This window comes from Parasteatoda tepidariorum, chromosome 6, assembly GCF_043381705.1.
Source record: "Parasteatoda tepidariorum isolate YZ-2023 chromosome 6, CAS_Ptep_4.0, whole genome shotgun sequence".
NCBI classification, from domain to species: Eukaryota; Metazoa; Arthropoda; class Arachnida; order Araneae; family Theridiidae; genus Parasteatoda; species Parasteatoda tepidariorum.
The window spans coordinates 78,790,306-78,813,653 of NC_092209.1; the positions used below are offsets into that span (position 1 = coordinate 78,790,306).

At 27.3% G+C, this 23,348-nt stretch overlaps 2 protein-coding genes across 5 annotated transcripts in view; both read right to left on the reverse strand.

Annotated features, from left to right (window-relative positions):
• Positions 1–6,331: 6,331 nt before the first annotated feature.
• LOC107452698 (RNA exonuclease 1 homolog) lies at positions 6,332–7,562 on the reverse strand. Its single transcript, XM_043044238.2, has one exon. It carries the CDS (start codon positions 7,399–7,401, stop codon positions 6,343–6,345), a length of 1,059 nt encoding a protein of 352 aa, XP_042900172.1. The 5' UTR covers positions 7,402–7,562; the 3' UTR covers positions 6,332–6,342.
• A 9,531-nt stretch (positions 7,563–17,093) lies between these two features.
• The window catches only part of LOC107456864 (exonuclease GOR), an 85,617-nt gene continuing 79,362 nt past the window's right edge, over positions 17,094–23,348 (reverse strand). For all 4 annotated transcript variants that reach the window (XM_043044240.2, XM_043044241.2, XM_043044242.1 and 1 more), the window contains 2 exons: positions 21,213–21,296; positions 17,094–18,979 (listed from right to left, as the gene is read on the reverse strand). In XM_043044240.2, the coding sequence (XP_042900174.1) occupies positions 17,793–18,979; positions 21,213–21,296 (1,271 nt within the window). In that variant the 3' untranslated portion in view covers positions 17,094–17,792. The remainder of the gene's footprint in view (positions 18,980–21,212; positions 21,297–23,348) is intronic.

Below are 23,348 nucleotides of genomic sequence, written 5' to 3' on the forward strand. Positions count from 1 at the left end.
TAAAAACTCTACTAGTTTTAAAATTTTACTCCAAAGTAACTCAGCTCGCGGCTTTTTCCGGATTAATCACTTATTTTAATAGAACCTTAAATTAATTTACGTGTTAGACTACTGTAGCACCTTTCACAATAATTTGTTAATAAGATAAGAATGCAAAATGTCAATAAATAAATAAATTAGAATAAAAAACATATGAAAAATAAAATTTATTTTTGTATTTCTGATTTTTTGAATGCTAAACTTATTATTTTAACACTTTAGTAAGCTTATATCTGGGGAACATTGAATTATGCTTGTTTTATTATTGTGGGAGATTTGTTTTTTTAATTTCTTGATATCAGTTCACTCTCAAACAAGAATATCCTGTTTGGTGGGCTTGGTTTTATAGGTTATGTTTACGAAAGTTTTAAGAAGTACAGTAAGAAAAGAAGAAAAAAAATTAAAAAACTGTTATCGTACATCAAGAAAAATTTTTTACTCTTAATTTATTTTTCTCACGTAACTGGATTCCTTCGCAATAGAAAGTTTGGAGGTTAACAATTAATTCAATAAAAATAAAGGTTCATGAAAACTCTAAGAGCAGCCAATGACAAAATTTATAAATTATCCAAAACTCTTAATGAAAAACTTCCGATGGGGGACAAACTAATTTTTAATCCCAAAAATATCCATATGTTCTGTTTATTCACTACAAAAATTGACTGGAGTTACTAAAATTTAACTTGACGTTCTCTTTTTCCAATCACTTTTGTTTCTTTTCATTCACGTCTTGAAAATCGGCGCCTATTTTTGAGCTCTTAAAACATGCCGACTGTTATTTCCAATTTGAATTCATTTGTATGCATTCATTATGATTTCATTAACTGTAAATGAATATTAATGAAATTCCTTATTTCTAATTTTGTATTAATTTAACGAACAAAATGATTTCGATAGAATGAATTTGCACGTCGTACGTTCATACACGCTTTTTTAAAAACACATTTCTCTGTTTTGAAAGGTGTTCGCTTTATAAAGATTTCCCTGAATTCAAATTCTGCACGAGAGTAAAATATACCAAGTCTTATACTAGTTATTTCAGTTTTATTATTAAAAAACACATGAATTTCCGAAACTATAACTTGTTTCATGAATAATTTTAGGGTTACTGTGAGTCTGAATTTGGTTGTGTCGCCAAGTGTCGTCCATAAATGAGTTTAACCCGGCACTAGATACCCGGTAAAATTGGTCGAGTCGGGCAGTGAAATTTTTTGACCGATCCAGGCAATGAAAATCTGCCCGGGAACATAATAATATTAATAATTAATATGAATAACTAATATTAATAATTATTATTAATATTTAATATTAATAAAAATAACTAATATTAATAATTATTATTAATATTTAATATTAATAAAAATAACTAATATTAATAATTATTATTAATATTTAATATTAATAAAAATAACTAATATTAATAATTATTATTAATATTTAATATTAATAAAAATAACTAATATTAATAATTATTATTAATATTTAATATTAATAAAAATAACTAATATTAATAATTATTATTAATATTTAATATTAATAAAAATAACTAATATTAATAATTATTATTAATATTTAATATTAATAAAAATAACTAATATTAATAATTATTATTAATATTTAATATTAATAAAAATAACTAATATTAATAATTATTATTAATATTTAATATTAATAAAAATAACTAATATTAATAATTATTATTAATATTTAATATTAATAAAAATAACTAATATTAATAATTATTATTAATATTTAATATTAATAAAAATAACTAATATTAATAATTATTATTAATATTTAATATTAATAAAAATAACTAATATTAATAATTATTATTAATATTTAATATTAATAACAATAACTAATATTAATAATTATTATTAATATTTAATATTAATAAAATAACTAATATTAATAATTAATATTAATAATTATTATTAATATTTAATATTAATAACATAATATTAATAATTAATAACATAAACATAATGAAACTAAAAATATTCCAAAATACTAACGAGGGACTAAACAAATCAGTGATTGTTTTGTCACCAATTGATGTACTTAATTCTTTTACAGGTTGACAAGGGTCCTAGGTAAAAGAATCCGACCCTATCGACATTTTGAAACAAATCCTTTAAGCTTCATTTTATAACTGTTTGATGTTGTTTTTCTAAACAAACCAAGTTCGCCAGCCATTGGCTTATTGCGAATAAGTCGGAATATACAGTGTCTTGTTAGCTCAGAATCTCACGGACAGATGGCAGCAGCACTCATTCATCGGGCCATTTGAATTCGTCAAAAAAAAGAGAGGTATTTTTAGTCAGAGAAATTCATTTTTTGTATTTTAAATAGTTTTAAAATTACACCTCATTAATATAAGTACATTATTAATTAAAATTACTAAAGAATGTAGTAGTTTTTATTATAAAACCAAAAATAAATAACACGAAAGAATGTTTAAAAATTTGTAAGAATTCTTTATAAAGTGATTGCCCGAACAGTTTTACTTTTTTCAAAAAATGGGTTATCGTGCATAAAAGTGAATAGTTAACGATTATGCTAATTAATGCTTATTTATCAGATGACAAATCTATTTAGTATGTTCAATGCATGTTTTGTGTCAATGTTAGATTCCTTAAAAAAATCGTCTGCACTAATTAATCAGCACATTTGAGGTCACCCTCTTGAATCACTAAGATCGACTCCTAGAGGGTGAGGATCCGATTATAAGATTGACAGTTATTCAGGGAGGTCCGTTTATTACCCATTGGCAAAATGGGTCTTGTTTTTGGTTTGATGGCAAAACGCTTTTCTACTGTGTTCAAGCGTAATAGTAAACAGTAGGCATGCGTTACTATGACAAACGCTGCTGTTCGGTAATTTTTTAAGAATTAGTTTTTCCCCAGCAGTCATTCTTAACATAACAATAATTTAAAGTATTTTGATATTCTTTTTATTATTATCTTATAATTACTGTCTTAACTGCGATTTTCATATAAATATGAATACTGAAGAAGGAGGAAAAGTATTTTGTGACGTCTTGAAACATGTATATAGCTAGGATTTGAAAACCAATCGAGACAGTTTTTGCAACCCATGATTTGATATGTTGTGGCGGAGTCAAACCAGAAAAAAAAAAAAAAAAGCTTTCGCCCAATGGGTAATTAGTAATCGAAATAAAACGAATTTTTTTTTTTTTTAAATTTTATTCTCAACGAAGATTACAAAAATGCCTATTCAGAGCTGTCTATATGTAACACCTTGTATATTGTCATGGACGACACATGGTTTAAATTATTTTAATTACAATCCATGTCCTCCCAATCTGAAGTTAAAAAGTGAATGATTATTACTAACTTATTATATGATGATTACTAACAGTTTGAAATTTATTATTTCACATTTTTGTGAAAATGCAATTTTTTTTTATTTATTTGTTTTTCTGCGTACTACCATTGACATTTTAAATGCTATCAGAGAAATTCACAAATCATTCATATGCTGTTAATAATAACTGTTAACAATGTGTTATACGAATTATGTCGCTCTTAATTTTTAATAGATGTTTACTGACAGAAGGTAATTTTCTGTTCATTAAATGAAAAACAAAAACATTTTGATTTGTAAAAATTACTGTTGAATTCCATTGGAAATTTTTTTTCCAATTGTTTATCAATTATGCTAATTAGTGTATATTGATTAGATGACAAATCAATTTAAAATGCTCAGTGCAATTATATATACCAGATCTAATTCAATTAAAATCTGTTTTTTTTTATATATAAACATAATTTTTCTTTGCTAGTACTTCCATTTAGTATTAGTCAAATTTTTCTCAAATTGCATTAACGGCAAAAGCTAGCAAAAAAAAAAAAAAAAAANAAAAAAAAAAAAATAGATACTATAGGTAAATTAAATTATCGCACCTAATTAATATCAGTACACTATTAATAAAAACTACTTCAGAATGTTTTAGTTTTTCAGAAAACCAATAATAAATAATACAAAATAATGTTTAAACATTTGCAAGAATTCTTTATTTTATTTATGAATTGTATGCTGGAACTGTTTTACTTTTTTTAAAGAATGAGTTTTAGTGCATAAAAGTGAATAGTTGACGATTATGCTAATTAATGTTTATTGATTAGATGAAAAATCTATTCAATATGCTCAGTGCAATTTTATATACCAGATCTAATTAAATTAGAATATTTTTTTAAGGAAACATAATTTTTCTATTTGCTAGTATTTCCATTTAGTATTGGTCAAATTTTCTCACATTGCATTTACGGCAAAAACTAGTAAAAAAAAATACTATAATGTAGGTAAATTAAATTATTGCATCTAATTAATATCAGTACACTATGAATTATAGCTACTTCAGAATGAAGTAGTTTTTTATAAAACCAAAAATAAATAATACAAAAGAATGTTTAAATGCTTATAAGAATTCCTTACATTATTTATAAAGTGTAAGCCCGAAATGGATTTAAAGAGTGAGTTTTAGTGCCTAAAAGAGAATAGTTAACGATTATGCTAATTAATATTTATTGATTAGATGACAAATCGATTTAATATGATCGGAGCAATTTTTGTCTCAGTGTTAGTTTTAATGTGTTCTGTTTAGTATTTAATTTTAGTTCATACCATTAAAAATTTCTATCGAATGAACTTATGTTGTTTATCTCCAGATCTAAGAATCCGCTGACATTAAAAAAAAAATCGAGGCATTTATGGAAATAGTAATTCATTAATTAAAAAAAGAATGAATAAAGCTTTAGTCAATATTACATTATTAAAAGCCTGTTTTTAATAATGTAATAGGCAAGGAATGTGAAATTAGTGACATAAAGATATTTAGGATATCTACTACGAATTCTATGTTTTTCAAACCTCTGTTTAGTGAAGTCATGGAAAGTGATGTTCTACCTTGATATCCTCGAGAGCATTGCAATAAAAAATATGTGATATGAATTAGCAAGCAAATAAAAAAAAAGAAATATTTATGTTTAAATAAATTTATATGTCCCTAACCAAAGAATAAGGTTAACAACTGAAACAAAACTGTAAACAACTGACACGGAAACCTGAAAAAGGATAAATTAAGGATTTTTAGAATAAAAGATAAAATGTAGACATTTTACTTAAATTATAGATAAAATAGTATTACAATACGGCTGGCAAGTCTGATATTATTTACCAGTGATATTTTATTAACAGTACCCCCTTTTTTCTGAGACTTTTTTAAAGTAAAATTTTTTTTCAGAAATCCAGAAACAAATATAGAATTTCTCTTAATTCAAAATATAAAATTTTCAGCTAGATCTGTTTACACAAGATTAATATTCTTAACTGCTTTAAAAAGTTTAATAACACGCAATACAAATGCTCTTAATTTAAGAAATTTTTCTCACAGCTTAATGTACTATTAGTGAAAACTTGTGCTTTAAAAATATTAAAAAACAGTGTCATAATCTCTTTGGTTTCCATGAACCTATGTTGTTTTAATAATTGCCAGTGCAAAATGTGCTCAGTTTATAATAACAATATATATATCCAGAATATTCCATTAAACGCAAATAATAAGAAATTGTTAAAATATAAAAAATATTTTTTATTTTTATTAAAAAATGATTATTTACAAATGATTTCAAAATGAAAATACAGCAATCTGCTTAAAACAGCAAATCCTGCAATAATTTAAATGACAACAAAAATAGGATAACAAATAAATGACCATCATAACATCCAAACAGCAACAAATCACTTTTAAAAGAGGATCCAATGAAAATTTACATTTGATATAATAATGTTAACTTTATAAAATTTGAGTGTAAAAAAGGAAATCATGTTAGAATTATATGCTACGAAAAGTATAACTTGAAGAGAATCGTTTATAAACAAGTTTCTTCACTTTTTCAAATAATTTTTGAATTTTTTTTGATCGATTTGCTTTTAAGTCGAGAAAGAAAATCGTATTAGTATTAGTTTTCTTCTTGTGCTATTTTAACATAAAATTTCAAAGGAAAAAAAAAACTTTTAAAAAATAAACACTAAAAAAATAAACTTTCTTGCAAAAATTTAGTATTAAATGCAGAGTTTAGTGGAAGAACCGGCGAGGAAGAATATCGAGAATCTTTAAAATTTTTGCGCACGCATTTATAAATAAAGCATTAAATAAAATAACATCATTTCGAATATGAAGTAATAAATTCGAAAAGATAAAGACACTTATAGATATTTTACAACTTCTTCTATTAGTCCCTTGTCTATCGTTTTTTTAANTTAAGAACTTAAAATTTAAGCGTAGCAGTAAGACTCATGTCCAAATTGTAGATTTGTGCAAATATAACACACCTTTTTAAAACTACCTTTCTGTACAACTATGTGATACTCAGGCTGATGTGATGTTTCAGAAAAAGGCCATTTTCTGGTGTGTAACTCTTCCTGGCTAATGCCCTGGGCAGATAGAAATGCCATATCTATACCTTGAGTCGGGATATTAAACTTTCGACATTCATTGGTTACAGTATTTTTTTGTGATTCAGTTTGGGTAACTTTGTCTTCCTTAATTTTATTCAACATCAAAGCCATGCAAGTTCTTGCATCTTCGATGCAATCATGCCCGCCAACGTCATTTTGCACCACAAGCTTTAGTTTTTCGTAAGCTAGATCTCTAAGCTTTGGCTTAGAGCCATCACTCCTTGGAAAAACAACTGAAGTATCCACTATTTTGGTATGAGTCAGTCTTAGACATCGGAGGTCTCCTTCCAGTCCATGACCAACAAGTATACACTGGCTGTGAAGCAGGCGGTCGAGAAACGTTTGAACATCATGAAGAGTTGTTGTTACACCAAGCAAATCCTTGGCTGTTATTCCGCTATACTTAGTGCAATAATCAAGGATTTCATTTTCGGGTTGTACGAAAGACTCGTAAATCGTGAAGCCTTCTTCATTAACTAAACCTACTTTTGCAACTTCCAATCCTTTTCCTGTGTAAACCATTTCACAATCTAATCCATAGACGCCACGAAGCTGGTCCATACGAACTTGTCTTTTGTCTCGTATGCTCTTGAACTCTGTAAAATTGAGCAGGGGATCTCCACAAATGTGTACTGGGTAAACTTTACAGCCAGAAGCGCCAGTAGGTTTACCACAACACTTGTAATTATATTCACTACCAGGACTAAAGACTACATTTGGTTTGCAAGGATGGTAGTAGCATTTGTCCTTTTCCGTGTACTTTCCGTCTGGAGTGACTTCGAATCTTTGACAACACCTGTAGCATTTTCTTACGACTGTACCATTCAGAGAAATCCTAGCTCCTTCAGTAATGCCAGGCATGGGGAATCTATTCATAGCCAGTTGTTTAGAATCTAATAGGTATCTTTCCAAGTGTCTGTAAATCCTTTCTTTAGACAAACCAAGGTCTTGAAATTCTTTAAGAGTGGTGAAAATTTTTCTTGGTCTGGGAACATATGGCAAGTCTAAAAAATTGAAAAATAAAAATTACTAACAAAATTAGATGCACCGGAAAAAACAATTCATTTTAACAGACTACCATTTTAGACAGTATAAATAATAAATTTAATTTTCTTATAAATACTGATAATATTTGCATGTCTTAATAAACTATTCTCAGGAACAACATCCATTTGTCTGCTTTTATGTACATTTTTAATAGTCCTTTTAAAAATTTCTTGCATTCTGAATTAATGAAATAGAAGACCAGTTGTTTAGTTACCATTGATACCAGAAAATTGTACTTTCTCTTTGTCATTTATAAGAAAAAGGATTTTTGGTGCTCAAAATACGGAAGCAACAGCAAACTAAATATTATGTAGCAATAAAAAAAAAGAATTTAATATTTAATTTTTAGCAATTTACAAGGATAGGACTGAAACTATTTGTGATAAAATAGGATCAAAAACTTTTTCTGTCCATTTTTGCATATGAAATATATTTAAATTGTTACACCAAGAGAAACAAATATTTCTATAGAGAAATATATTCTCAGGGTGCTTGACAAAACTAGCTTATTAGCCACACATAAAGATTGATTAGAAATCCTCTATTAAAAAGCATCAAACATTTTTCACAGACAATTAAATTTTCCTTAAATTTTGGTTACATCATAATATGCATAATAGTTTCAAAAATATGGAAACAGGGTGGCCTCTCTCCAGATGAAATTGAATTCCCTGGGATTTCAGAAGGAAAATGGTGGGAAAAATGGACAAGTGATTTAAATTAGTGCTATTTAAAAAAAAAAAATTCATATATTTATACCAAAAAGGAACTTCTATCACATTTAGCTGAAATAGTATTTCTAGATAAAAAAAATCTACCACTATTTGAGGTTTTAAAAGTTTAATATCTCTCACTATAAAAAAAATATTCAATAACTAATCTGTAATTTTTTTCAAAAATAAAATGTTTATTGTTCTAATGATTTATAAAGTCTGATTTTAATCAAGAAATTCTTATAAAATAGAAAGTTAATGCAATGATGTAAAGGAATTAAATTATAATACTACTAGATAATAGATATTTTATAACTTAACTTACAGTTGTCAGGATAGATTGAAAACACACTAGCAGTAAAAGTTTGTATGTAATCATAGGTACAAAACTACCCCTTGCTTATATATTAAGAATTTTCAGAGGAAAATACAAATTTAACTAAGAATTCTGGGTTTCTTAGTAGTATTCTTAATGGTGCAGCAAACAATGTAATAAACAAAATTTTCTCTGGAATAAACCAATTAATTTACACAATTGTTTTAATATATTATCAAATCTAATTATTAAATTTATTATAATATGTCTTTAATTTTTGATTTACAAGGAAAGTAAAAATAAAATTTTTGCATTTATAAAATATTAAAAAGATGTTTAAAAAAATAGCAAGCCTTATAGATTTTATTTTGTTATTTATATCCACTCAGCATTTATATCTTTTTACAAAATCTACCGGTCAACGATTAAAACCTTTAACCTTCAAACAATAAACATTTCAAAAGTTAAGAAATTTGGAGAGGGTTTCAAAAGCTCTGTGTCATGGAACGAACACAATATCACCAAATACAGTACAGAACCCGTTATCCGGAAATCAGAAAACCGGAAAACCAAAAAACCGGAACGAAATTCGATTAATTTTCCCGCAATTTTTAAAAAAAAAATTTTTTTACGGCTAAGATTTTAGGATTTTTCTTTCTTTTTTGAAAGATGCAGACCTTACCATCATTTTGGAAATAATTATTAGTGTATTACTTCATCATTTTTTCTTCTTTTTAAGATTATTTCCAAATATTTTTTTTTTTTTTTTTTTAAGTTGGGCTTAACAATAAAAGAACGGCTTTTTGTNTTTGTTGCTATTGAATGAGTTAAGAAATAATCTAAACTTTTTTTATTTGTTTTGTTTACAAATTTTGCTTGCACTTAGCACAACCAGTATTTGTATATGAGACGAAGCTGTTTCTGATTCAGATTTATAAGATATTTTTTAGTCAGAGCTTGATGAAGTAAGAGATTTAAATGATTAGACAGGGACGTCTTAATTACATGCAGGGCTCTTCGGTACACAAATGTTATAACATGTCATACTGTTTAAAATCGAATTATAAAATTACATGTACATGAAATAAAGCTTTCTTATTATATGCAATAATTTTAACAAATTTCAACATATTTTGATTACCCCCAAAATTTAATGTATATAAAATAAAGCATTTTTAAACTATGCATAATTTTAAAAAAAATTGAGATGGCAGCCAGTTAAAATCGTCGAAGAATGAAATAACTTTGAAAACTATGGAAGCTAATTAAAATAATTAAATTTAAAAAAACGCATAAAGGTAAAACAAATGGAAGAAAAAGCCCAAGAGTGTGAATTATTTCGTCAAATTTAGCAGTTATTAAAACATCTTTCAATACACATCAGACGTAACCAGTTTAAAAGTTGTCCCATAGTGCTGTGTAATTCTAAACTCTTTCGATTATGACTTTATTTGACTAATTGTAAATACTAAACAGAGTTGATGGTGGTCATTATGACTTAACATAAAACTTGTTCACATTAATTTATTTTCATTGATATTTTTTCATGAACACAATGATGTGTCAACATTTGCTGGAAGTGTGAGTCGATTACCCTAAAACTTCATCGCATTGTAGAAAAATAAATTTCGGGTGCCTTTTTAAGCTTTCCTGGTGATGAACTATTCAAATTATTGCTGTGTGTAATGATAATCAATCATTTTTTATTGAAAAGAAAAACAAAATACACACTTTATACAATAGAATATTTTCTTTTTTTATAAAATATATAAGGCAATGTTGGTGATCCTTATTTTTTTTTAGTGCAATTTATGAAAAATAAGATTCATATCAGGGTAAAATGCATTTCCACGTAATTTGGAGAGGTGGTTAACAAGACAATCAGAATTCCTATGAATGAAACAAGATTCCAGGGCATCAAGATGAGCTGATGTATCTATGGTGTTCCTTCATTCTAAATTTTAAAGCATGTCTGTTTCTTTTTTTTTTTCTTATGTAGGCAAGGTATGAGGTATCCAGCGATTTTTAAAACTGATTGAATTTTTAAGGGACTTAAATATTATTAACAAACCTAAAAATGACTTAGAAAACTAAAAGTAACTCAGCTTGCGGCTTTTCCGGATTAATCACTTATTTTAATAGAACCTTAAATTAATTTACATGTTAAACTACTGTAGCACCTTTCACAATAATTTGTTAATAAGATAAGAATGCAAAATGTCAATAAATAAATAAATTAGAATAAAAAACATATGAAAAATAAAATTTATTTTTGTATTTCTGATTTTTTGAATGCTAAACTTATTATTTTAACACTTTAGTAAGCTTGTTTTATTAATGTGGGAGATTTGTTTTTTTTAATTTCTTGATATCAGTTCACTCTCAAACAAGAATATCCTGTTTGTTGGGCTTGGTTTTATAGGTTATGTTTACGAAAGTTTTAAGAAGTACAGTAAGAAAAGAAAAAAAAATTAAAAAACTGTTATCGTACATCAAGAAAATTTTTTTTATTTAATTCACCAAATAAATAAAGTAAATAGTTTTGACTCTTAATTTATTTTTCTCACGTAACTGGATTCCTTCGCAATAGAAAGTTTGGAGGTTAACAATTATTTCAATAAAAATAAAGGTTCATAAAAACTCTAAGAGCAACCAATGACAAAATTTATAAATTATCCAAAACTCTTAATGAAAAACTTCCGATGGGGGACAAACTAATTTTTAATCCCAAAAATATCCATATGTTCTGTTTATTCACTACAAAAATTGACTGGAGTTACTAAAATTTAACTTGACGTTCTCTTTTTCCAATCACTTTTGTTTCTTTTCATTCACGTCTTGAAAATCGGCGCCTATTTTTGAGCTCTTAAAACATGCCGACTGTTATTTCCAATTTGTATACATTCATTACGATTTCATTAACTTTAAATGAATATTAATCCCTATTTCTAATTTTGTATTAATTTAACGAACAAAATGATTTCGATAGAAAGAATTTGTACGTCGTTCTCCAAAGCAGACACGCTTTTTAATTAACACATTTCTCTGTTTTGAAAGTTGTTCGCTTTAAAAAGATTTCCCTGAATTCAAATTCCGCAGTAAAGTATACCATGCCTTAAACTAGTTATTTTAGTTTTATTATTAGAAAACGCATGGAATACATGAATTTCCGAAACTATAACTTGTTTTATGAATAATTTTAGGGTTACTGTGAGTCTGAATTTAGTTATGTCGTACATAAATGAGTTTAACCCGGCACTGGATACCCGGTAAAATTGGTCGAGTCGGGCAGCGAAATTTTTTGACCGATCCAGGCAATGAAAAATCTGCCCGGGTATCCGGTACACAATAATATTAATAATTAATATAAATAACTAATATTAATAATTAATATTAATAATTATTATTAATATTTAATATTAATAACATAATATTAATAACATAAACATAATGAAACTAAAATTATTCCAAAATACTAACGAGGGACTAAACAAATCAGTGATTGTTTTGTCACCAATTGATGTACTTAATTCTTTTACAGGTTGACAAGGGTCCTAGGTAAAAGAATCCGACCCTATCGACATTTTGAAACAAATCCTTTAAGCTTCATTTTATAACTGTTTGATGTTGTTTTTCTAAACAAACCAAGTTCGACAGCCATTGGCTTTTTGCGAATAAGTCGGAATATACCGTGTCTTGTTAGCTCAGAATCTCACGGACAGATGGCAGCAGCACTCATTCATCGGGCCATTTGAATTCGTCAAAAAAAAGAGAGGTATTTTTAGTCAGAGAAATTCATTTTTTGTATTTTAAATAGTTTTAAAATTACACCTCATTAATATAAGTACATTATTAATTAAAATTACTAAAGAATGTAGTAGTTTTTATTATAAAACCAAAAATAAATAACACGAAAGAATGTTTAAAAATTTGTAAGAATTCTTTATAAAGTGATTGCCCGAACAGTTTTACTTTTTTCAAAAAATGGGTTATCGTGCATAAAAGTGAATAGTTAACGATTATGCTAATTAATGCTTATTTATCAGATGACAAATCTATTTAGTATGTTCAATGCATGTTTTGTGTCAATGTTAGATTCCTTAAAAAAATCGTCTGCACTAATTAATCAGCACATTTGAGGTCACCCTCTTGAATCACTAAGATCGACTCCTAGAGGGTGAGGATCCGATTATAAGATTGACAGTTATTCAGGGAGGTCCGTTTATTACCCATTGGCAAAATGGGTCTTGTTTTTGGTTTGATGGCAAAACGCTTTTCTACTGTGTTCAAGCGTAATAGTAAACAGTAGGCATGCGTTACTATGACAAACGCTGCTGTTCGGTAATTTTTTAAGAATTAGTTTTTCCCCAGCAGTCATTCTTAACATAACAATAATTTAAAGTATTTTGATATTCTTTTTATTATTATCTTATAATTACTGTCTTGAGTGCGATTTTCATATAAATATGAATACTGAAGGAGGAAAAGTATTGTGTGACGTCTTAAAACATGTATATAGCTAGGATTTGAAAACCAATTGAGACAGTTTTTGCAACCCATGATTTGATATGTTGTGGCGGAGTCAAACCAGAAAAAAAAAAAGCTTTCGACCAATGGGTAATTAGTAATCGCAATAAAACGAATTTTTTTTTTTTTTTTTGAATTTTATTCTCAACAAAGATTACAAAAATGCCTATTCAGAGCTGTCTATGTAACACCTTGTATATTGTCATGGACGATACATGGTTTAAATTATTTTAATTACAATCTGAAGTTAAAAAGTGAATGATTAACATTATTACTAACAGTTTGAAATTTATTATTTCACATTTTTGTGAAAATGCAATTTTTGTTTTTTTTTTTGTTTTTCTGCGTACTATCATTGACATTTTAAATGCTATCAGAGAAATTCACTAATCATTCATATGCTGTTAATAATAACTGTTAACAATGTGTTATACGAATTATGTCGCTCTTAATTTTTAATAGATGTTTACTGACAGAAGGTAATTGGGTATACTATAGCCTACGTCACAGGTTGTGTTATTCCTACTAAATTTAACCCATGAACGGCATTTTCTGCGAGCCTAACTTCAAGCCACAAATAAACAAACGAAGTGTTTGATCGTTTAAATACCTGCTCGCCAGATTTTATTGCATTATAAAGAAAAGTAATTGATATTCGATTTTTGATTAATAATTGATTTATGTGGATAGTGGCATAGAATTTAGCATTGCGTCATGGTAAATGTTATTCCTACTAAGTGGAAGTAGTTGTGTTTATATTATACCCAATTTTCAGTTCATTAAATGAAAAACAAAAACATTTTGATTTGTAAAAATTACTATTGAATTCAATTGGAATTTTTTTTTTTCAATTGTTTATCAATTATGCTAATTAATGTATATTGATCAGATGACAAATCAATTTAATATGCTCAGTGCAATTTTATATACCAGATCTAATTAAATTACTATCAGTTTTTTTTATATAAACATTATTTTTCTTTGGTAGTATTTTTACATTTAGTATTAGTCAAATTTTCTCACATTGCATTAAGGGCAAAAGCTAGTAAAAAAAAAGAAAAAGATACTATAATATTGGTAAATTAAATTATTGCACCTAATTAATATCAGTACACTATTAATTAAAACTACTTCAGAATGTTTTAGTTTTTTAGAAAACCAAAAATAAATAATACAAGATAATGTTTAAACATTTGTAAGAATTCTTTGTATTATTTAGGAAGTGTGTGCTTTACTTTTTTTAAAGAGTGAGTTTTAGTGCATAAAAGTGAATAGTTAATGATTATGGTAATTAATGTTTATCGATTAGATGATAAATCGATTCAATATGCTCAGTGCAATTTTATATACCAGATCTAATTAAATCAGATTTTTTTTTTTTTTTTTTAAGGGAACATAATTTTTCTATTTACTAGTACAGTAGAGCGCCGATTATCCGAACTACTGTCCGAATTCGCTTTTTTTTCCTTCAAGTTTAGAATACTTTTTAACTTATCGACAATTTTTCTAAATTTGGAAGAATAAATAATACCCACTACATTTGATGACCATATTTAATTTACAACCTTTTTTAGCAGTTTTCTTATAGTAGCCATACATACATGTATTGTTATACAGTTAAACCTACATACCCCTTTAGCCCTCTTCAACTGAAAATTATCTTCCAAGAATGCGAACTTCATTTTGACAGTCTAGAACGTCAAAATGATGTTGATCCAGTTCAGTTGATTTATTTAAAAAGAATAAGGGATATGGCTGCTCAAAAAAGAACATCTTCTTTGAAACAATGCTGGATTTCTTTTGCAATGGAAAATAAAGAAAAATGTGGTAAAATCAGTAGTTGTCAAAAAAAAAAGTTATGAAAAGCTGAAATATGATAAAGAAATTCAAAATAAAAAAAGAAAGTTTAAAAAAAATTTATAAAAAATATTTAAAAATTGAAAAAAAAAAAAAATACTTTTAAACACGCCAGAGCTATTTTTGATAGTACTACCAGTCCTAAGCCTGGAAAAAGTGAGAAGGAAAGTTAGTGCATAAATAATAATCATTTAAACTAAATTTTAAACAACTTTCCAATTATCCGAAATTTTCATTATCCGAACCACGTTCGGTCCCGAGCAGTTCGGATAATCGGCGCTCTACTGTACTTCCATTTAATATTAGTCAAATTTTCTCACATTGCATTAACGCAAAAGATAGTAACAAAAAAAAAAAAAATACTATAATGTAGGAAAATTAAATTATTGCATCTAATTAATATCAGTGCACTATGAATTATAGCTACTTCAGAATGTAGTAGTTTCTTATAAAACCAAAAATAAATAATACAAAAGAATCTTTAAATGCTTATAAGAATTCTTTATAAAGTGTAAGCCGTACAAGTGAGTTTTAGTGCCTAAAAGAGAATAGTTAACGATTATGCTAATTAATATTTATTGATTAGATGACAAATCGATTTAATATGATCGGATCAATTTTTGTCGCAGTGTTAGTTTTAATATGTTCTGTTTGGTATTTAATTTCAGTTCATACCATTAAAAATTTCTATAGAATGAACTTATGTTGTTTATCTCCAGATCTAAGAATCTGCTGACATTCTAAAAAATCAAGGCACTTATGGAAATATTAATTCATTAATTAAAAAAAGAATGTCTAAATTACATTATTAAAAGCCTGTTTTAATATCAGCAAGGAATGTAAAATTAGTAACGTAAAGATATTTAGGATATCTACTACGAATTCTACGAGAGCATTGCAATAAAAATTATGTGATAGGAATTAGCAAACAAATAAAATAAAAAAAATATTTATGTTTAAATAAATTTATATGTTCCCAGGGGTCTGTCCAGACATTTTGTAAAAGGTCCGTTTTTCGTGAAATTGTGAAAAAATTACTCACATTCTTTCAACCAGGGTCCGCTTTTATGAATTTGTTCAAATAGGGTCCGTTATTGCAAAAAAAAAAACTTTTTCAAGGAGTTTTTAAATTGTAAAGACATACAAGATTATGCTCAACACAGTAAAATTATAATTAAAAAAATTACATTTTAAAAATAAACAACAATTGCTGTTTCTAAATTAGAGATGCAACATACAAATATTTGGTTTTTAGCCTATACAGCTGAATGCAGAATATTAATTTCGGACGAATAATGGAAGAATCGTCTGCCGCAGACAAAACTTAATTCGTTTACATCCATCTTTCTTGTTTTCTCGCCCTGGAAAGGGTTTATTCGATTAACAAAATAATAATGAAGATAAACAAATTTGTGAAGGGTCCGATTAAAAGAAAAATCATTTTGTGAAGGGTCCGTTTTTAAGTTAAAATATTTTGTGAAGGGTCCGTTTTTATGAAAATATATTTTGTGAAGGGTCCGTTAACGGACCCAAATTTCTTCTAAACAGACCCCTGGTTCCTAACTAAAGAATAAGGACTAATTAAAAATGGTCGTAAACAACTGAAACCCAAACCTCAAAAAGGATAAATTAATAATTTTTAGAATAAAAGATTAAATGTAGTCATTTCACTTTAATTATAAATAAAATAGTATTACAATATGGCTGGCAAGTCTGATATTATTTACCAGGGATATTTTATTAACAGTACCCCCTTTTTTTGAGACTTTTTTTTAAATAAAGAAAATTTTCAGAAATCCATAAAAAAACATAGAATTTCTCTTAATTCAAAATATAAAATTCTCAGCTAGATCTGCTAACACAAGATTAATATTCTTAACTGCTTTAAAAAGTTTAACACAATACAAATGCTTTGAATTTAAGAAATTTTTATAACAGCTAATTGAAGTATTAGTGAAAACTTGTGCTTTAAAAAACAGCGTCATAATCTCTCTGGTTTGCATGAACCTATGTCGTTTTAGTAATTGCCATTGCAAAATGTGCTCATTTTATAATTACAAAAATAAATAAATATCCAGAATAAATTAAAGGCAAATAATAAGAAATGGTTAAAATATAAAAAAGATTTTTTATTTTTATTAAAAAATGATTATTTACAAATGATTTCAAAATGAAAATACAGCAATCTGCTTAAAACAGCAAATCCTGCAATAATTTAAATGACAACAAAAATAGGATAACAAATAGATGACCATCATAACATCCAAACAGCAACAAATCACTTTTAAGAGAGGATCCAATGAAAATTTACATTTATTAAAAAATTGAATCACCCCAATTAATTTTTAATTTAATGATCATTATGCTGTGTAATCTAGGATGTGTTCTTAAACAATATCTTTAGCAATTAAGAACAGGTATGCACCACAAAATTTTTTGATAAAGATTTCTTCTAAATTGCAGTTCATAGAATAATTTATCAAATTTAAAAAAAAATCATGAATTAAATAAAAGAAATTTATATTACAGATAAATTTAATTCATTATCTTTTGTTTTTTTAAAAAAATAATGAATATAAATAATGCTATTACTTATATTAATAATGCAATTATTAATAAACTAGAAATTATTAATAAACTAGAAAATTAACTAAATTTTAAAACAAAAAATTAATATGGGTGATCCATTCATACAAATCTACTTACAGTGAATTAATAAGCAAAAATGTAACAGCCAAGTCTTAATTATCCTTATTTCGACTCACATGAACATGACTGTATACCGTTCGTAATTAAGAACTTAAAATTTAAGCATAGCAGTAAGACTCATGTCCAAATTGTAGATTTGTGCAAATATAACACACCTTTTTAAAACTACCTTTCTGTACAACTATGTGATACTCAGGCTGATGTGATGTTTCAGAAAAAGGCCATTTTCTGGTGTGTAACTCTTCCTGGCTAATGCCCTGGGCAGATAGAAATGCCATATCTATACATTGAGTCGGGATATTAAACTTTCGACATTCATTAGTTACAGTATTTTTTTGTGATACAGCTTGGGTAACTTTGTCTTCCTTAATTTTATTCAACATCAAAGCCATGCAAGTTCTTGCATCTTCGATGCAATCATGCCCGCCAATGTCATTTTGCACCACAAGCTTTAGTTTTTCGTAAGCTAGGTCTCTAAGCTTTGGCTTAGAGCCATCACTCCTTGGAAAAACAACTGAAGTATCCACAATTTTGGTGTGAGTGAGTCTTAGACATCGGAGGTCTCCTTCCAGTCCATGACCAACAAGTATACACTGGCTGTGAAGCAGGCGGTCGAGAAACGTTTGAACATCATGAAGAGTTGTTGTTACACCAAGCAAATCCTTGGCTGTTATTCCGCTATACTTAGTGCAATAATCAAGGATTTCATTTTCGGGTTGTACGAAAGACTCGTAAATCGTGAAGCCTTCTTCATTAACTAAACCTACTTTTGCAACTTCCAATCCTTTTCCTGTGTAAACCATTTCACAATCTAATCCATAGACGCCACGAAGCTGGTCCATACGAACTTGTCTTTTGTCTCGTATGCTCTTGAACTCTGTAAAATTGAGCAGGGGATCTCCACAAATGTGTACTGGGTAAACTTTACAGCCAGAAGCGCCAGTAGGTTTACCACAACACTTGTAATTATATTCACTACCAGGACTAAAGACTACATTTGGTTTGCAAGGATGGTAGTAGCATTTGTCCTTTTCCGTGTACTTTCCGTCTGGAGTGACTTCGAATCTTTGACAACACCTGTAGCATTTTCTTACGACTGTACCATTCAGAGAAATCCTAGCTCCTTCAGTAATGCCAGGCATGGGGAATCTATTCATAGCCAGTTGTTTAGAATCTAATAGGTATCTTTCCAAGTGTCTGTAAATCCTTTCTTTAGACAAACCAAGGTCTTGAAATTCTTTAAGAGTGGTGAAAATTTTTCTTGGTCTGGGAACATATGGCAAGTCTAAAAAATTGAAAAATAAAAATTACTAACAAAATTAGATGCACCGGAAAAAACAATTCATTTTAACAGACTACCATTTTAGACAGTATAAATAATAAATTTAATTTTCTTATAAATACTGATAATATTTGCATGTCTTAATAAACTATTCTCAGGAACAACATCCATTTGTCTGCTTTTATGTACATTTTTAATAGTCCTTTTAAAAATTTCTTGCATTCTGAATTAATGAAATAGAAGACCAGTTGTTTAGTTACCATTGATACCAGAAAATTGTACTTTCTCTTTGTCATTTATAAGAAAAAGGATTTTTGGTGCTCAAAATACGGAAGCAACAGCAAACTAAATATTATGTAGCAATAAAAAAAAAGAATTTAATATTTAATTTTTAGCAATTTACAAGGATAGGACTGAAACTATTTGTGATAAAATAGGATCAAAAACTTTTTCTGTCCATTTTTGCATATGAAATATATTTAAATTGTTACACCAAGAGAAACAAATATTTCTATAGAGAAATATATTCTCAGGGTGCTTGACAAAACTAGCTTATTAGCCACACATAAAGATTGATTAGAAATCCTCTATTAAAAAGCATCAAACATTTTTCACAGACAATTAAATTTTCCTTAAATTTTGGTTACATCATAATATGCATAATAGTTTCAAAAATATGGAAACAGGGTGGCCTCTCTCCAGATGAAATTGAATTCCCTGGGATTTCAGAAGGAAAATGGTGGGAAAAATGGACAAGTGATTTAAATTAGTGCTATTTAAAAAAAAAAAATTCATATATTTATACCAAAAAGGAACTTCTATCACATTTAGCTGAAATAGTATTTCTAGATAAAAAAAATCTACCACTATTTGAGGTTTTAAAAGTTTAATATCTCTCACTATAAAAAAAATATTCAATAACTAATCTGTAATTTTTTTCAAAAATAAAATGTTTATTGTTCTAATGATTTATAAAGTCTGATTTTAATCAAGAAATTCTTATAAAATAGAAAGTTAATGCAATGATGTAAAGGAATTAAATTATAATACTACTAGATAATAGATATTTTATAACTTAACTTACAGTTGTCAGGATAGATTGAAAACACACTAGCAGTAAAAGTTTGTATGTAATCATAGGTACAAAACTACCCCTTGCTTATATATTAAGAATTTTCAGAGGAAAATACAAATTTAACTAAGAATTCTGGGTTTCTTAGTAGTATTCTTAATGGTGCAGCAAACAATGTAATAAACAAAATTTTCTCTGGAATAAACCAATTAATTTACACAATTGTTTTAATATATTATCAAATCTAATTATTAAATTTATTATAATATGTCTTTAATTTTTGATTTACAAGGAAAGTAAAAATAAAATTTTTGCATTTATAAAATATTAAAAAGATGTTTAAAAAAATAGCAAGCCTTATAGATTTTATTTTGTTATTTATATCCACTCAGCATTTATATCTTTTTACAAAATCTACCGGTCAACGATTAAAACCTTTAACCTTCAAACAATAAACATTTCAAAAGTTAAGAAATTTGGAGAGGGTTTCAAAAGCTCTGTGTCATGGAACGAACACAATATCACCAAATACAGTACAGAACCCGTTATCCGGAAATCAGAAAACCGGAAAACCAAAAAACCGGAACGAAATTCGATTAATTTTCCCGCAATTTTTAAAAAAAAAATTTTTTTACGGCTAAGATTTTAGGATTTTTCTTTCTTTTTTGAAAGATGCAGACCTTACCATCATTTTGGAAATAATTATTAGTGTATTACTTCATCATTTTTTCTTCTTTTTAAGATTATTTCCAAATATTTTTTTTTTTTTTTTTTTAAGTTGGGCTTAACAATAAAAGAACGGCTTTTTGAAAAATCAGTTATCCGGAATAGCGATGGTCCCGATCGTTCCGGATAATCGGTTCCCAACTGTATCTGTATTTTTGACCTTCTCGACAAAGAAATTTAGCATGATGATAACAACTGGTAAAAGCAATCATGCATCATTAACTTTCACCTTGATTTTTATTTATAGGTTTCAATTTAAAAATAGAGAAACAGAAAATTTAATTTTTAATTCTGATAATTTATTTATTATTTTTTTCTTGGAGGGGGGAAGAGTGGAAATATTGTACACTCGTTTATAACTCAAAAACCCAAATGAAATCCTTTCTCTGATTTTGAACTTAACTATGAAAGGGTAGTGATATAACATTTAAAACTTACTTTCTTTATCCTCCTCCATGATTCGACTTCTCCTTCTTCTCTTATCTTTTTTCTTCAGTCTTTTACTCTGACAAAGTAAGTTTTCTGCAAGAAAATAAACTGAGAATAAGACAATGCTGAATAAAGTTATTTCATTAAAATAGAAACTTTTTGATAGAGAATTTATAAATAAAAATTACTAGTGAAGTTGTTACATCTTTTTTCAACCTTGTTTACTACGTATTTGATCAAAAAGTCAACAACAACAAAATCGATTGCTTGTCAACAACACAGATAATGTCAAACCTCTTTGCTTATCACCAATATTAAAGATAAAGGAACCATTGTTACAGAATTGACTATTTTTACAAGCTATCTTTTCACACAAAAAATCGATATTAATACACATTGTCTGACTTTAAAAATTACAGACATCTTTTGCTTTCATTAAAAGTTTACAAATAGAAAATAAAATTTGCTCCTTAAATGTGTTTGTGAAGAACAGTTAAAAGGATTCTTTAAATAAAGTACTCAAATGCGCTTTTTTAAATAATAGAAACTTTAAAAAAAAAAAAAAAAAAGGGGGGGAAAAATATTGTGAAATGCACCCATAAAAAAAATGGCAGCTTTTTACTTGCTGTAAACAAGTATAATTCATTAGTGCCAAAACACAGAATAAGCAGAATTAAAAATATGTATATATAACAAAGGAATAAGAATTACTATTCATTCTGTGTCCTTTGTATTAATGCTGGTACTTGATTATAGCCCAGAAACAACTCTTTCATTTGTGCTTTTATTGTTAATACCTATTCACACTCTTAAAATAACTGTAAATACTATAAAAGATATAAAACAGACAAATAGTATCTAAAGGAGTTGAACACCATTGCTAGTTACAAAAAAAAAAAAAAAAATTAAATAATAATAATAACTGGAAAAATAATAAATTTAAAGATTCACATCTTTTCCAGTTTATTAGAATTATTTTTTTCTTAACTTGCATAAGACATAATTGTTTGACCAATTAGAGAATTTTGTCTCATGTAAGTTATTTAAACATATATAAATTGTAAGAACAGGTTTAATGAAGATTCTCCAAAATTCCTTTTAATTCAAAAGTTCCCTCAGATCTATCAAATTTTAAAACTGGATTAATATTTTAATAACATTTTTATATTTTAATATTATTACAATGTGATTTAAATGAAGCTGTAAATATGTTCTTCATTTTAAAATAATTTTAAGTTGCCTTTGAACAAATTAACAATAACTTTAACATTACTTGCATTGTACATATTAACAACACTCACATAATTGCAGAATATATTTAAGTAACAATAACATTGACTACATCTCTTATCCCATTATAATATAACTCTGTAACCTGTAAAATTTACATAAATACATCCAAAACACAGAACTGATTGATAATAAAATACAATGGAGATTAATTTTAAAAAAATCCTTATTAAATTTTAATTCTATATTTTTGTATGTATTAAATTAAGGAGGCACACAGTTTGTCAACGGTAAGAACTCCCCCCACCACAAAGTTTGAGGGCCGTCTGTTGCTATGGAAACAAGAATAGTGCATTTCAGGGATGGTAGCTTCTCTTCACTCTAGGGATAACACAATAGACCGAGGAAAAATATTTCTTTTCTCTCGCAGACACGCGCCAAAACCTGTCCTAAACAATGACCCCATACCCCTACTTGAAATAGCTATACTTCGTCACTATAGCCACCGCCACGGGTGTAGAAAAATGGCTAAGGGGAGTTCTTACTTTTGACAAACCATACAAACATTTTATAAAATCATACAATTATGAGGAAATTAAAACCGCAACATAAACAAAAATCTGAAAGCGAAAATTAATAAAGGAGTTTCACTGACAAAAAAATACGAAGTAATTAACTTCCCATCAATATTGTGTTATTATAAGTGTCATTTTCACTTCACATATTATATAAACAACATTAACAATAATCTGAAAGTGAAACTTAACAACAACAAATGAGCTCCACTAGAAGGAAAAGATTTACCAAAAAAATCAGCACTAGTGTTATCATAAGTTTCTTTTACAACATTAACAAAATCTAAAAATGAAAATTAAGAAAGGAGTTTCACTGACAAAAAATACAAAATAATTAACT

Coding starts and splice junctions, on each gene's coding strand:
- LOC107452698 (XM_043044238.2), bottom strand. CDS start 7,401: ATGAATAGATTCCCCATGCCTGGCATTACTGAAGGAGCTAGGATTTCT.